Raw genomic sequence first — 15605 nt, forward strand, 5'->3', positions numbered from 1 at the left:
AATGGAGGTTCCTTTATATTTTTGTGTATTTTTGCCACCCCGAATATGCTTGGAATTTTGGGGTTGCATTGCTTCAAAAAATACAAGGTCTTTCCAATAATTCTATTTTCTAATGCATATTCTTCCAACAATGAATCAATCCTCCCATATGCTATGTTAATCTCGTTAAGGGATACTGGTGAATAAGTTTTGGTGTCCAACAAAATATCTGTAATAACGTTGTTGTATTCTTCCATACCATACAAAACAACGCCCCCTCCCTTATCAGGTTTCATAACACGTACATTATTTTCATTCCTTAATTCATTAAGCAGTGCTCTTTCTACCTTCTCTAAATTAGATGGTCCCCTGTTGTTTTTATTCCTGGCAAATGCTTCATATAATTCATCAGTCACATGTTTTTCAAAGGTCGTGAGCACTGGATGAAGGGGGGATTTGTAGTACTTCCCCTGGAGGGACCTGTTTTACTTTCAGGGTCTGGTTCAATACTGTTTTTACACACCATTCCTAGATTAAGCTTTCTTAAATACAACTTCAAATCAACTAAGGCATTAGCTATGTCTCCATAACTAGTAGACACAAATTTAAACCCTTTGAACAATAGCAAGAAATGTTCTTTTCTCAAAATAGTTGTAGTGTAATTGTATATCTTAAATGCATTGTACTCAGCCACAATTCCATCTACATCAGCCTCATAAATTATTTCACTTTCGTTCCTACCCATGTCCAACCCTAGTTTTCTGAGTGTGGTGTCTGTGGATAATTCTGACCTGAATCCATGTTGTATCTGTTCTTGTTGGCCAATCTCTCCGACCTTCTTGGTATATAAAATTTTTTTTGCTGTTCTGAAAAAGAATCTAATTCATCCAAACCTCTGTGTGTCCCATGCCTAGTTCTATTCTCTCTTGTATGTTGAATTGTCCCCCCTTCCCTCAATATGTACTCATCTCCAATCCTATTTTTAATACAGTTCTCATTAGTTTTAGGCCACAGATATTCTTTTTATCTGCATACTGTTTTTTGTCTCTTAATAACTTTTTCCATTTCAAAAAAAAGAAAGAAAGGAGACAGAAAGAAAGAGAGAGAGAGAGAAATTATGTTGTTACATCAGCCTAAGGTTTTGAAGAACAGCAAAACTGGACAAGTTTTGTTATACTGTTAAAGCTGTCTGAACATTAAGGTCTTAATAACCACTAAGTTTATGGTTAACAATGTTCTGACTAGAATGCTACCTTATGTGAAGTAACTAAATCTTGTAAATAATAAAACATAGGAGCTAAAACACAGACCCTGGTAATCTTGACAATTAGTCCACAAAAGATGGTAGCAGGCTAGCTAAAGAAAAATCAAACACTAAAATGCAACAGGTGAACATTCACCTCCCAACAAACAATGCACATGTAGTGGGGTCCATTTGGGAGCAGTTGGCTACATTCGAGAAGAAACTATTTAAATTTAAAAAAACTTCAGCTCAAAAATAGCTATCTTCTAAAATGTACTGACACCAATCAAGTGCCCAAGAGACTCTAGTTGTAGAGATTCCCTAATGATATTGTAAAGGACTTGGCGTTCCATCAGGAACTTTTAAATATTTTTGACACAGCAGGAAATGACATTATGAAATTAATGGTGAGACAGATCAATTCACTGATAGAGCAGTTGTACAGTGATATTGATGGGCTGGACAGATCTGTCAGGGAAGATCTGCTGTTTCCTGATTATCTCACCAATTACAACAATATTTTTAATAATGTTGGCAGAACAGAACCTGTGAAGTTATTCGGAAAACAGCCAAACTCAAGAGATATACAAATAGCTACAGAAATGACACAGTGTATCCCAACCCTCCAGGTTTCCAGGACAACTGCAGAACAGACAATCAGAATTGATCAACTGTCAACGAGGATGGTTCAACATCATCAAATTTACATGGAAAACCACACTTCCACCTGCCCCCTTTAGACAAATTGGGGTTGAGGAGATTGGAGAGGTTAAGGAGCAGGGATCAGCAGAAGAATTTAATGAAACAGAATGATGAAGTATATCGCAAACAGAAGGACAAACTGAAGAACAAATATTACAAGAACCAGAATTACAAGAATTAATGGATCCTATGCTGGTAACTGACTTTGACCAAATTTCTAATGTTGCAATTATATAGAATGATTTAAAAGTATTTAATATTTATAATTTTGTTTCTAATAATATTACCACTGCACACATTAACATTTTGTCACAAAGTTTGACTATGTACTGGCTAGAAGGGCCAACATAGTTGATACTCTATTTGATGTGAAATTGTATACTAGGAGATTTAATTTGGCTATATTGTTTACAAATGGCAACACAAAAGTGGGTTTGTATTTGGGCTGTTTATGTAGACCCATTTGTTTCAACCCCCTGTTAAACCACAATATTTCAATGTCTGAAAAAGTTTGTGATTTGGATATCAGGCATTTAAGTAAGCCATGTGCTGATAAATTTCATAATATGTCAAGTAATGAAATCAAGTCGTTAATAGATATCAGTGATAATGGAAGTGTAAGAGTTATGAAGCCTGATAAGGGGGACAGACTAGTAATCAAATATCAGGAGGATTATAACAACCACATGAATGCTGTTTTACTAGATGACGCTTATATGGAAGTTTCAAAAAACAAAATTCATATTGCATATGCTAGGACAGACAGGATCTTGAAAGACATGCTATTACAGAGCCATAGATCAAAAAAATGAATATGAGTATATGGTCAATGGGAAACCTGTAACTGCAGGGTGTTTGGCATCTCCAGGATCCACAACAATGTAGATAATCCACTATTCAGGCCTATTGTTGATGCAACTAGGTACAAAACTTACTCTATAGCTAAATATTTGGACAGTTTTCTCAAAAATTAGGTGGACAAATTAACCTACTTGTGTTAAGACTCATGGCGATTCCTTAGTCAGGTCAATGATGTAGCATATTTAGATGACACAATTTTTGTGACTATAGATGTGCAAAATCTTTATTCTGTTATACCCCGTAGGGTGGGGTTGGAATGGTTCGAAGAAATATTGTTTAAATTGAGCAGCTTGTCCACTGATAAAATTAATGGACTAGTTGTTCTGATGGAAATGGTCCTGGAAAATGATTATTTGTTTTTTTGAAGAACAGTTTTTCAGAGAAATAACAGGCATAGTGATGTGTGCTACATGCACCACAATTTTCCCTAATATAATTATGGCACATTGGGAAATTAATTTAATTTTCACTAGCAGATTTTCCAAGTAATGGAATCTATACACATGTTTTCTGGATGATATTTTTATATTATGGATTGACAGACAAGATAAATTGTCAGAATTTGTAGCGTACATTAACAGTACAATATATTTTTAAAATTCACATCTAATAATGACAGAGAAAAAAATAGTTTATTTAGATGTAGAATAGTCCAAAAATAGCACCAATCGGTTATTTAGTTCTTGCATTCATAGGAAGCCAACATTCTCAAATGCATACTTGCATTACAATAGTTAACATCCTAAGTTTCAGAAAAAGTCAGTTGTAAAGGGACAATTGGTACATGTGGCTAGGATGACCTCAGATTCAGTGATATTTCACAAGGAATATGAAACTATAGCAGATATGTTCTATAAGAGAGGTTGCCTTAAGGAGTTCATCTATGAAATAAAGAATGAAGTTATTATCAAGACAAGGAATGGTGTTTATACCCCTATTTTGAGTAATGGTGGATTGGATAATAATTGGCAGGGTGCTATACTCTGTGAAAAGCCATATAGCAACAGATCTTGTATTATGACTTTTTTGTTGGATAGTAAGGCAATAAGGGATGTTCTCAATAAAAATTGGAATTTATTTAGATCAGAAGGGACCTTACTAAAATCTTTGGGTCAACATCCACGCATTGTGTTTAAAAAAGATAGAGCTTTTCAAAGATTTATTGCAGTCAACAAATAGTTGGTTAATTCAGAAAATAAGCTAGGTATGAGAAAATGTAGGTGCTATTCTCAAAGCCTGTATATCATCCAAGAAAATTATTTTTGTGTAAAAAGAAAAGTTCTTTAGCAATGGTAAATTCTCCTGCAACTTGAGACAAGTAGTGTATTTTGCTGTGCGTGACCCATGTCCTGCTTTCTATATAGGGAAGACTACTAAGAAACTCAGAGTAGATATATGAGCATTTATTAGATATTAGAAAATGCAGGAATACTAATGCCTTATTTCAACATGTTAAATAGTTTCAATCTCATAAGTTTGGTTTCCTAGTAGTAGAGCAAATGATTAATGACCTTCAGGGTTTTATTCTGAATGAGCATCTGAAAAAAATCTGAATTGACATAGCAGATCATTTTGGATGCTATGAATGCATGGGATCTGAATGATGCATGTTCCATTTACCCGCTACTGAAGTTAAAATATTATGATGCATAATAGCAGTGAATCACTACAACTGATGATGTTTTAGCCCTTTTACTGTTAGGTGTCATTTTAAGAGTAACCAAATTAGAAGAACAGTTAATGTTTCAGTCAATGTATGCACCTCAGTGGTGGTTTTAAATTGTGTGATTTTATGTCAATTATTATTTAAATTAAGTTTTTTAACTGTTTTGTAGTCCTGATGAAGTTCCACTCAGGTTTGGAATGAAAGTGCTCAACATTTATTAAAGTGGTTGCATTTTAGTGTCGGATTTTTCTTCAGCTAGCCTGCTACAGTCTTTTGTGGAGTCTCAGTTTGTTTTGTAGTGGTTGGATTTCAATTTTGACAGTTACTTTTAATGTTCTGAAACAGTCATCAGTTTGAATTCAGAGTAAATTCATCATTAATAATGCATTACCAGAAAAAAATGTTGTTCTTTGGTATACCATATTTATATCCACTGTTAGTTATTCAAAAGGATAAGTTAAGTATTAATGTAGCTAATAAAACCAATGCCCATGTTGAAACCACTGTTAATTCGACAGTCTGACCGTCAATCTCCATTGTTCTTCTTTCCAAAGGTGTATTGGTAATGTCCTTTAAGAACCATATCTGTCATATCTGATACAGCACGATCAGATTAGGAAAAATGTGCTGACACTCGCTATTGACTTGTCAGTCATTTTATCTGTAACTGTGTGTCTATGGGCATTCATCCTAGTTCTGAGTAGTTGGCCTGTCTCTGGACATTTCCTGCATTTGATTAGATAAACCACATTGTTGGAAGTACATGTAAATGAACCCTGTACTTTGAAACTTCAGTTCTATGAAATTACTATGCTGAAAGCTGTACAAATCATATGACATGTTTTGCACCTTGCAATGTTGCAGGGCTTTGCATAATTCTGGACTATGTTCTGTTCTTGTCTAAGGAGACAAGAGGATTCTTTAGATTTGGTGGTTGTTTAAATGGCAAGAGTGGGATTGCTTGAACTTGTCATCCTCACTGAACTTCAGTTGGTGATCCCTTATGATTTTGTACAGTTTAAGTTCTGGATAAAATGATGTAATTTTTGGAACATTGTCACAGGGGTTCCCTTCTTTATACTGAAGCATCTGTTCTCATGGCAGCTGTATTACTCTGTCTACAGCTCTGTCAAACTCCCTTGCAGAGTAACCTTGAACAAGCACAACACACTACTTCATCTGTGCTGTGTATCTCTTTCTGCCTCACTAGAACAAATGCAATGAAATGGAAGTGTTTGACTATAAATAACTGACTTCTTAGTGTGGCTGGGATGATTACTACTCCAGTGCAGATACAATCTGTCTGTCATTTGGTTTCTTGTAGACATATGTCTGTAATGTCCCATTTTGTATAGGAACCTTAGCAAGAAGGACGGTTACACTTGAAGTCAAGTATTCCAAGGAATGTTTAACAGATGGGTGGATTCTGTTGTTTTCTTGGTGGGTGCATCATTATACATTTAGTATTACGACTTTCCTTAAATTGCTTTTCAGTAAGTTGATATGGACCCATGTATACTCGCGCGCACACACACACACACACACACACACACACACACACACACACACACACACACACACACACACACACACACACACACACACACACACACACACACACACACACACAAAATGCTTGGTACAACAAAATCTAGTTGAGGGTGTGAGTCTATGCCCACCTTAAAATGGGTAGTAACCTTAACATTGCCCCTCCCCCCAAACATACCCTTACACCTTACCTTAAAAAAACCTTCCCACTATTCTAACGAGTGTGAGGCTAGTGTTACAGGGGAGTTTAATGTGAAGATTGGGAGAGGAAATAGTTTTCCTTTCCTGATCTTTTGTGGGGTTGATCTTTTGGATGTTTGATATTCTGTATGTTTGAACATCTCAATGCTAGTATTTTCATTTGACATTAAGAACACTTGAGCATACAGAGTTGAACCATATATTATATTTATTATGTATATATTTCTAGTTTTTACAGATATTTTGGCAATCACATAGTTAGCAAAGAGCATATGATAGATGGAAACAGGACAAGCATATCCACTGAAATATATTGTATTAGGCATGACTCCCTTCTGGACTTAAATGTTAAGGTTTGCTTCACAATTATGTGAGCAGTGTGTAGGTAGGGATTGGAATATTACCCTCTGCAAGACTCATGTTAAACCTTATCTCATATTTTTGATGGGTGGTGATTTGATGATTAGAATGTAATGTCAGGATCAGTAAGTATTTAACAGTCATGTGCTTGTGTGTGTGTGTGTGTGTGTGTGTGTGTGTGTGTGTATATATATATATATATATATATATATATATATATATATATATATATATTTATATATATATATTTATACATATATGCATCATACCGAAATTAAGAATGGCAAGATGAAAACATCGCAAATGAAATTTAACGAATGTTAACAATGCTGAAAATGTTAAAAATTGAAAACCTAATATGTATGTCCGGAAGCACCATGGAGATTTTGAATGGAGATCATACTGGACTTAGAAAACCATCTTCTTAAGTTAAACATAATAAGTAAGAGAAAAATGTTACATGTTTAATGTTTGCAAATAGAGATCACGGTACAGTGAGGAATGGGAAATTAACCCTCTTCCCCACTGTACTGCAATGTTGGAGTTGGTATATATAATTTGCAGGGGGTGTAGGAGGCACAGGGGAGGTTCCCCCCTGCAAAAACATTTAAAGAGATATATATTTTTTATTGATGTGTTTTAATGAATAAGTTATTTGTTTGAGTTCAGGTCGATCTCCATGGTGCTTCCAGACATGCGTATTAGGTTTTCGATTTTTAACATTTATGGCAATGTTAACATTCGTTACATTCATTTGCAATTTTTTTGTCTCGGCATATTAAATTTTGGTATTATGTTATTTTGATCTGCTGAAGTAGATCCAGTGCCTGTGTGTCTGAAAATGTTAGCGACACTCTGTTAAGTCAGTGCTGTCTTCTTCTGGTCATGGATATGAGTCTCTAATTGAAAGTGTTCTAACGTTGAATGTTTAGTTAATCAGCTTGCAAAGTTTTCATTTTCAAACAACAGTAAGGAAAATGGACTTACTCTGATTTCATTAATCTTCTGTTCTTGTTCTTTCTGTAGGTCGAAAAGGGCATTCATCTTGGATTCCAGTGACAATGAGACATCTTTCAACTTGCTCTTTGGGAAAAAAAAAATAGTTCTATAAAGCTCACTTATGCGAAGAATATGATTCTGTGTAATCAGTGCGTGAATTCAAAAGCAACTTTTTTCAGACCTAAAAAAAATTATACTTCCCCTGAAATTAATCAAGCACTTAAAATATAAGCCACCAGGTGAATACAGTTAATAAGGGAGATTCTAACACCTCTTAATGCTGATCTGGGTAACATCCATGGAAAGGAAAGAAAATAATTAAAATAATGTAACTAAAATACTTTCCCTAAGTTTGTTCCTGTCATCCAAAAATGAGTTATGTTTCATCTATTTTCCTAGATCGAGAAGCATTACTCAGAAATGGCTAAAAACACACATAAATGAGTTTTTGCGAGGAGCAAGACCCCAGTTCTCCTCATGTGGGTGGCTGGGCACCCATTATCTTTAACTTATATATACCAAATCAGCAGTTCTACAACAATGGGGGAATGTGACAAAAACACTATGTGCACTACCAGCTCACATAAAGTGCAAGCAGTTATAGCAAACCATGATTAAAAGAAATCATAGAATCATAGACTATAAAAGTCAACTTGGCCACATGGTCATTTATGTCTTGCCAGTACCGACAGACCTCATCTCCTTTTTCAAGGAGCAATAGGCCAGACATACTGGGGGTGAATTTGCAGAAGCAGAAATTTAGCAAAGCCATTGCCAACTTATCATTTGCTATGAGCATTAGACGTACTCACTTCCAGTATACAAGATTAGGCACATTCTTTACCACGTAAAGTTTAACTCAGTAATTACCTTGCAGAAATAAAATCTCTCTTTTTTTCAACATTTCATCTCAAGTTATTGCAAGTTGCAAGGCATATCAACCAGTGTTTAGCACTCACAGCAAGATTCTGCAGCAAGTACTGCAACTCACAGTCTGAACAACGAAAGCTGTAATTGTACCAGTTAAATTAAACAGCACCATTTCCATGGTACTCTAAGCTCACTCACTGTCCGCTGATATAGCACACATTTTACTGACAGGCTTATATTTCAAGTCACTATTTAAGTCCTCTGAAAACATCTATTCTTTTTCCTCAGCAGTGAACTGGAAGGAAAAGGAATTTGATGGTCTTATATCATGTGAAAGTATGCAGTAACACTACAGTGCACCTGATCAGTCACTCAGATATTTAGTTGGTGTACGGTTGGGTATAGTGTCAACAGACTTCTCAGCCTTCTGTCATTAAAATGTGATTAAACCTTCCAAAATCTGCATTATTGTTAGATACAACTAGGAAAATACAAATACAAGGTACTATAGAGGCCACTGTTTTACACACACACACACATACACACACACACACACACACACACACACACACACACACACACACACACACACACACACACATATGGCTTAATTCAGATTCTGCACAGGAACATATTGTTAAATGTTGCATTTGATGCTGAAATAGAAATGTCAGCATGAATGCACAGTCACAGCATGACTCTTTCTACATCCACTCTCTCGTTATTTTGGAATTCATTTTTATTCTGTTAAATTGCACTACTTGCGCTGCATTTCATTTTTTTTTTGTAATAGCATTTAACAAATTAGCAAAGAACATATATATGAGGGAAAGAAAATGTACAATAATTAAACAAAGAATATGACACCATGAGGGATATTCAGAAACAAGTATTACAGTGACAGAGTTAACCAAACATAAATAGAGCTATATCTGTACAGAGGAGAGATAGAATATCTGGAAAATTTAGAATTTTACGGAAGAAATTATTGAAGTCTATTTGATGTATAAAAGTATTTGTGCAGAGGATGTTTCCAGAATCAGGACTTTATTAATGGAAATATGAAATGTAAAAGGAGACTGAGTACATATTTTTTGAGATGTGATAAGCTTGTACAGTTTATCACTCATAATTTTCTGACCTCACTAACCAGGCAGTATAAGCTTATTATATGCTAGAATCTCTTAGCAACACACTGTATTTTACTTCACAGTTAATACACTTACTTTATCTAACATTCTGATAGACTCAGCAATAACCCATCAATGACAACACTTCCTCATACTGAGATCAGATTTTATCTAAGCATTCCCCTTTCTTTCTCAAGCCAAACTCTGTCTTCACTCACCTTACCGCTACATTGTAAACATTTGCTTCCCCATATACGTATACATTTCTCTCTCACTAAGTGTAATTACCTTTTTCCTTTGCACATTTCTGGTTTAGAGAAGTGCTCTACTATACTAGGAATTTTGTTTAACTAGAACTTGTCTCATAAGCCGCCCCTTCTTTTCACCCACTACTTCCTTCCCTTGATTTCTCATCCTCTCAATCCACTTTTTTTACCTTGCTTCTACTTGAGTCCTGACTATTCCACTCTTTATGCACTTATTACAACAACCAAGGCAGTAGAAATGTTGATAAAATTTAAACTTGGCACAAAGCCCAGCTAGGGTTCAGGCACTTAGGCAGTGAGGCATTTCCCTGTGGTACATTTGAATGGGGACACATGGCTGAAGTGACATTCAGCTGCAGAGAAATATGGCTATTTGCAAATTCCCTGTGCACAAAGAGAAGCACACACTGCCATGCTTGCAGCTTTAATAACCAAATACATGGTGGCAGTAGAAGTAATGAGTGTTGTGCTCAGTGTACAGTACATGCTTATGTAACTACAACATGTAGACGTGTGCTACAGCATGGAGGAAATCCTGCAGGCTACTGTAGGCATATTTATGCTCCAGTATGTGTTTTAGGTAATGTTCCCTAGACTCTGTGAAGGGGGTAGTAGTCCACACACACTGATTATAAAGGCAATGCCCATTGTGCACTGCATTTTTACTGCCACTGACATACCCTCTAGCCAGCCTGCTGCTGATGCCTGCCATATTGCCTACTGTCTCATGTTCCCTTGGGGACCATGGACATTGTTTTCCTCCTGTGCATTTGGTTATTGATGTTGTGGGAATGACAACACAGTCTTCTCTTTGCCCACAGAGAATTTCTCTGCAGCTGAATGTCACTTCAGCCATATGTTCCCCGTCAAATGTACCACAGGGAAATGTCTTGCTGCCTAGGCGGCTAAACCCACTCAGATAGTATATAGGCTGTTCATCTTGTACTTTTGCCAGATCCTCAGTTCTCTTAGTCATTCATTGCATATCCTATGAGCTCTTCATTGCAGACTTCATCTCTAACAGCCTAGGTGGCAGACAGGCTGATCTCCTTCTCTCATTAGGCCTTTTACCCCACTCCAGCAATCTAAGCAGCAGTTAGACTCTACAATTTAACATGTGCACACAGCCTAGGTGGCAGGTGGGCTGTTACTTAACCTATACACATAGCCTAGGAGGCAGGTAGGCTGTACTATTTACCCTTTCATTTTCAGCTATTTCAACCTCTATCCTACTACTCCAACAGTGTAGGTAACAGATAGGCCATGCTACTTACCTATACACACAGAGTAGGTGTGAGGTGGTCCTTCTCTTCTCTGGCCATTTTAATTCTTAGCCTAGATGACGGGCTGCATGTACACTTCTTTTAGCTCATAGCCTAGGGTGCAGATATAGACTGCACTTTCAGTTCATTTCCTGCCATAGCCTTTGTAGCTGATAAAGTAGGCTCTTTTCTTCTGTCTTCTGAGTGGAATACACTGGATTTACAGCACTGACAACATTTAGGCTAGGGTGTTTCTTTTATTCACCTTCCCACCTCCTCTTATTAGAATGAAAAAGACATTGTTACATTACTTATTGTTCCAAACTCCTACCAGCCCATTCCCCCCATTTTACCACCTCTCTCACCCTCCAGGTATCCTGGTATATTATCTATTACAGGTCTAAGATTTCCCCATCCACACTTTGTTTCTGTTTTTGAAGTTATAATCCCAACTATGTTGCAAGCTCATAATGCCAGTTGCTAATCCCACAATACTTTCTTTAGCATGCTGTCTTACTATTTTGTCTGCCACGTTAGCCTTCAGTCTATTCATTACAGATACTTAGTCTCGTTCTCATCCATCCAGCCCTACTCAGACCGACTACTGGCAAATAAGAATACACAATCTACTGAGTTACAGCAGCAGAAAACTCACTTATGCTACTAGGAAACAATTTCTACTGCATTCTATACTCCTAAACAGGTCACTAATCCCCATCCCAAAAACTAAGGATCTTCTCTCAAAACTCCCCATCTCCTACTCAAGCTTATATATTCAGGAGGTATTCTCGAAAACCAGGACTATCTCATTTCATCTTTCAGTTTCAGAACCAAATTGCCTATCTTATTAGAAATAAATACCTTAAAATTGCTTGCCTCAGTGCATGCAGTCTTAATAACAAATGAACCAGTCTTGAAGCATGGCTGGTAACAGGAAAGCCCCTTGTTCTTGCTATATCAGAAATCTGGTTGAAAGATGATTGCTGTCCCTCTACTTTTATACAGAGTAACTACTATTTATTTATTTATTTATTTATTTTACAACAGACGAGGCCCTGGATCTGGTGATGGTGCTTCAATTTTAAGCAAAAGGATTACCTCAATTACAGTTGAGGATTGTACTAATTCTCATACTGTAGATCATAACGAGTCCCAGTTGGGTATTCGCTCACATCACATTAGGTGGTCATATTCCCATGTGGATTGCAGCAGTTTACATCCTTCTACATGTCTCTCTCTCTCATTCTCTCGCTCTCTCTCTTGTACGTGAAATTCTATAACATACATTACCTAAAGATGTATATACCAACATAGTTATGCTTGGTGATTTCAATATCAGTGCTATTGGAAAGGACACTCTGCCTCTGAACAAAATGTTGGAGCACTTTAGCCTGGCCTAAATAATACAAGCTTCTGCTCAAACTAATACAAGAACTGGCTCTAACTCCACACTTGAGCTAATAGTAAACAACATACAAAATAGGTGGCGCCACAATTTAATAATATCCAATGCTCCAAGTGACTACTCTTTATCTGAACCCACCTCTGCTTTACAATTTTTCAACACAGAACTGACCACAATTCAGGATACATGTACTCTCCTAACAAAAAAAGAAGGCTTAGATCACAGTGTTGCCTATGGCTTTTAGTGTATATTGTAAACAGAATAAAAGCTAGAGATTCAGCATGGAAGAACTGGAAAAGGAATCCCAACAATACAGAGCTAAACCAAACTTTTCCGAGTTTAAGGAAAAAAGCAAGAAATGCAACAAATACTGCAAAAGACCTTTACCTTAGACAGAAACAGGAAGCAAACTGATCTAGACAAAATCAATTTTGGAAAGAAATAGAATGCTTAACAGGGACATTACCACTTCGGCTACCAAGAATGAGCCTTTAACATTGAATCATTCCCCCTTTGCTAATGATTATGCTCCCTTTTTGCAGCCCACCATATCTGACATAACTTAAGTCTTTCCAACAATTTACTCCCTCAACAGCAAAGAACCTTCATCCCCTGATCTATACCCTCCAGCTTCTTATGCAACAGCTTTTCACTACTCTGACATTTCTTCTCAGATTCAGTAATTCAGGATTTAATAACATCAGTCTTCATCCTACCTTCCTAAGGCTTGCAAATGAAAAATTGGTAAACCTCTTATTTATATCTAAAACCTCTCTCTCACCTCAAGCACATTCCCACTAGCATTCAAGCATGCAGTTATAATCCCTCTACCTAAAGTCACTTCTCCTAGTGGGATGAAGGATTATAGACCTACGTCTACCTTTTTTAGTTTCTCCAAGTCTTTTGGGTTTCTAATACCATGACGGGAAAGGGCCCTATTCTTAAGTCAAAGTATGATTAAAGTTCATGAAATTAGTATTGTTTCAATCTTTGATGTCAGCCAGAAATGCTATTTGCAGCACCTGCAATGTGCCCAGGAATGACTCATTCTGCAACTCGTATGAGATTACATATATTGGTAACATATCTAAATATGAGTGTAGATTCTCTTTTATAAAACCTGTTGCTCCTACTACTGTTGGAACTGTCTGGGTTTTTTTTTCCACATTGCTCTTGTTTCTGCCTACAAATCCTGATATTTTATGAGTTTGTGTCTCTCTGTACGCAAGACACTGTAGTCACTGGATGTGGTGATTTCAACAATCAGTGCTACTTTTGCCTTCTTTTCCTGGACAGCTATATCTGGTTTTCTAGCATCTATCTTTTGAACTGTTGGTAATGGGTGATCCCATGTGATATAAACTTAATTTCCCATGATGCTTTGTGGCTCATGTTTCCAGCCACTTCAATATCATAATGTTTGCACAATCCCCAGTGCAACAGTCTTGACACATTATTATGCCTTTCACTATACAGTCCTTTTGCCATTAGTATGTCACAACCAGCAATGAGGTGTACCACTGTTTCCAATTCAGTTTTACAAAACCTACATTTGTCTGTTTCTCCCACATGTTCAGTGGACTTTGTAAACCTACATGTACGTAGCCCACTATCTCGGGCTGCCAATATTAAACTTTCATTTCTTGGTTTGAATTTGCCTCTCATCTCCTTAACCATTCCTGCATTTGTTCTTGATCAACATGAGGTTCCTCCAGATGTTTTCTATACTTGCAACTTTATTTATGCATTTTCCACATTTCTTGCCTTCTCATCTGGTCCTTCACCTTATATTCTTTCTTTTGATTTTTGGCACATTCAGTTGCTGCCTGACTTTTATCTACTTCTGGTTTGATCTCCATTCCTGCTTGACACCAATATGCTTCAGCTAGATTAAGCAGAGAAGTCATCTTAGATTTATTCTCCTCATGTTTCAAAACTTTCACTATGTTTGGGTCTTGTCAGGTCAGCAGATTTGTGTGGAGTCCCACGATTGCAGAGCTAGACATGTAATATATTTCAAGGAGACCCATCCCTCCTTCGGAACAGGGAATATATAATCTTGGTATACACTGATTTTTGTAAATCATTTGGTGAGCGTGAAGCATACTTCTTGTTCTCCTGTGTAATCTATCCAACACATTTTGAAGCCATTCACTCCAAAATTGTAAATTAGGACAGGAAGAGCAAATTGGTTTATAGTTTGGATTTTGTTCCTAGATGTCAGTGCTGTTTTTGGGATTAATTTAAGTCTTTTAAAGTATTCCTTACTAATTTTTGATCACATTTGTTCATATTTTATTGTTGATCCTTCATCAATTCCCAAATATTTATACGCTCCCCTCTTGCTCAAGTTCTGTAAGTTTTGTATCAGATTCTTGTCCCAAACTGATGTTTTCCTGGTGCTGCAGTTTTCCTGCTTTAAATGTTGCTTTTGTACATTTATCAAGACCAAATAACATTCTTCTATCATCTGAAAAAGTTTTGACAACTTGCAGTTGTGCTTTCAGTTCCTCATCTGATGAGCTATATAGTCTTAAATCATCCACAAAGAGAAGATGAATGTTTTCACACTTTGTTGTTTTCTAAGAGCCAAATTATAGCCATGGCCTAAGTTGTTAAGTAGACAGCTTAATGGGTTAAGGGCAAGGCAGAATAGCAGCAGTGACAGACAGTCACCCGGGAATATTCCCCTTTGTATTTTTATCCCTGGAATAATAATTTGCCCTTCATCATGGCTTAATTGTAAAGTAGTCTGCCACTGTTTTGTGGTCACTGTAATGTAGTCGTTCAGTGTAGGGTGTATCTTATACTTTTTAAGTACTCTTTTATCCATAAATGTGGGATACTATCTGTCAATGATAAACTATGCTTTTGTGTAGTCAGTCCATGCCATACTTAGATTCTTTCCCTTTTTACAATTCAACTCTAAATTCATTATAAATTATCTATTTATTTCCTTTGTGAAACACATTTATTCTCTCTTACTTCTTTTTAACGCATTAAGCTTCAAGATTGGAGTTATAGAACTCCATTCATTGATTCCTGTCCAGCTGTCTGCTTGTAACCATACTTGCCATTCAAGCTCTCTCAGTTCTAATAACAAGCCCCATGCT

General features: G+C 36.6%; 1 protein-coding gene across 1 annotated transcript in view; it reads right to left on the reverse strand.

Moving 5' to 3' along the window:
- The window catches only part of LOC122813723 (zinc-binding protein A33-like), a 273572-nt gene that overhangs the window by 214357 nt on the left and 43610 nt on the right, over positions 1 to 15605 (reverse strand). Inside the window, exon 2 of the mRNA XM_044086189.1 lies at positions 7548 to 7643. Coding sequence (XP_043942124.1) covers positions 7548 to 7643 — 96 coding nt within the window. The remainder of the gene's footprint in view (positions 1 to 7547; positions 7644 to 15605) is intronic.

Source organism: Protopterus annectens, chromosome 10.part0, assembly GCF_019279795.1.
Source record: "Protopterus annectens isolate FY-2018-M chromosome 10.part0, PAN1.0, whole genome shotgun sequence".
Classification (NCBI taxonomy): domain Eukaryota; kingdom Metazoa; phylum Chordata; order Ceratodontiformes; family Protopteridae; genus Protopterus; species Protopterus annectens.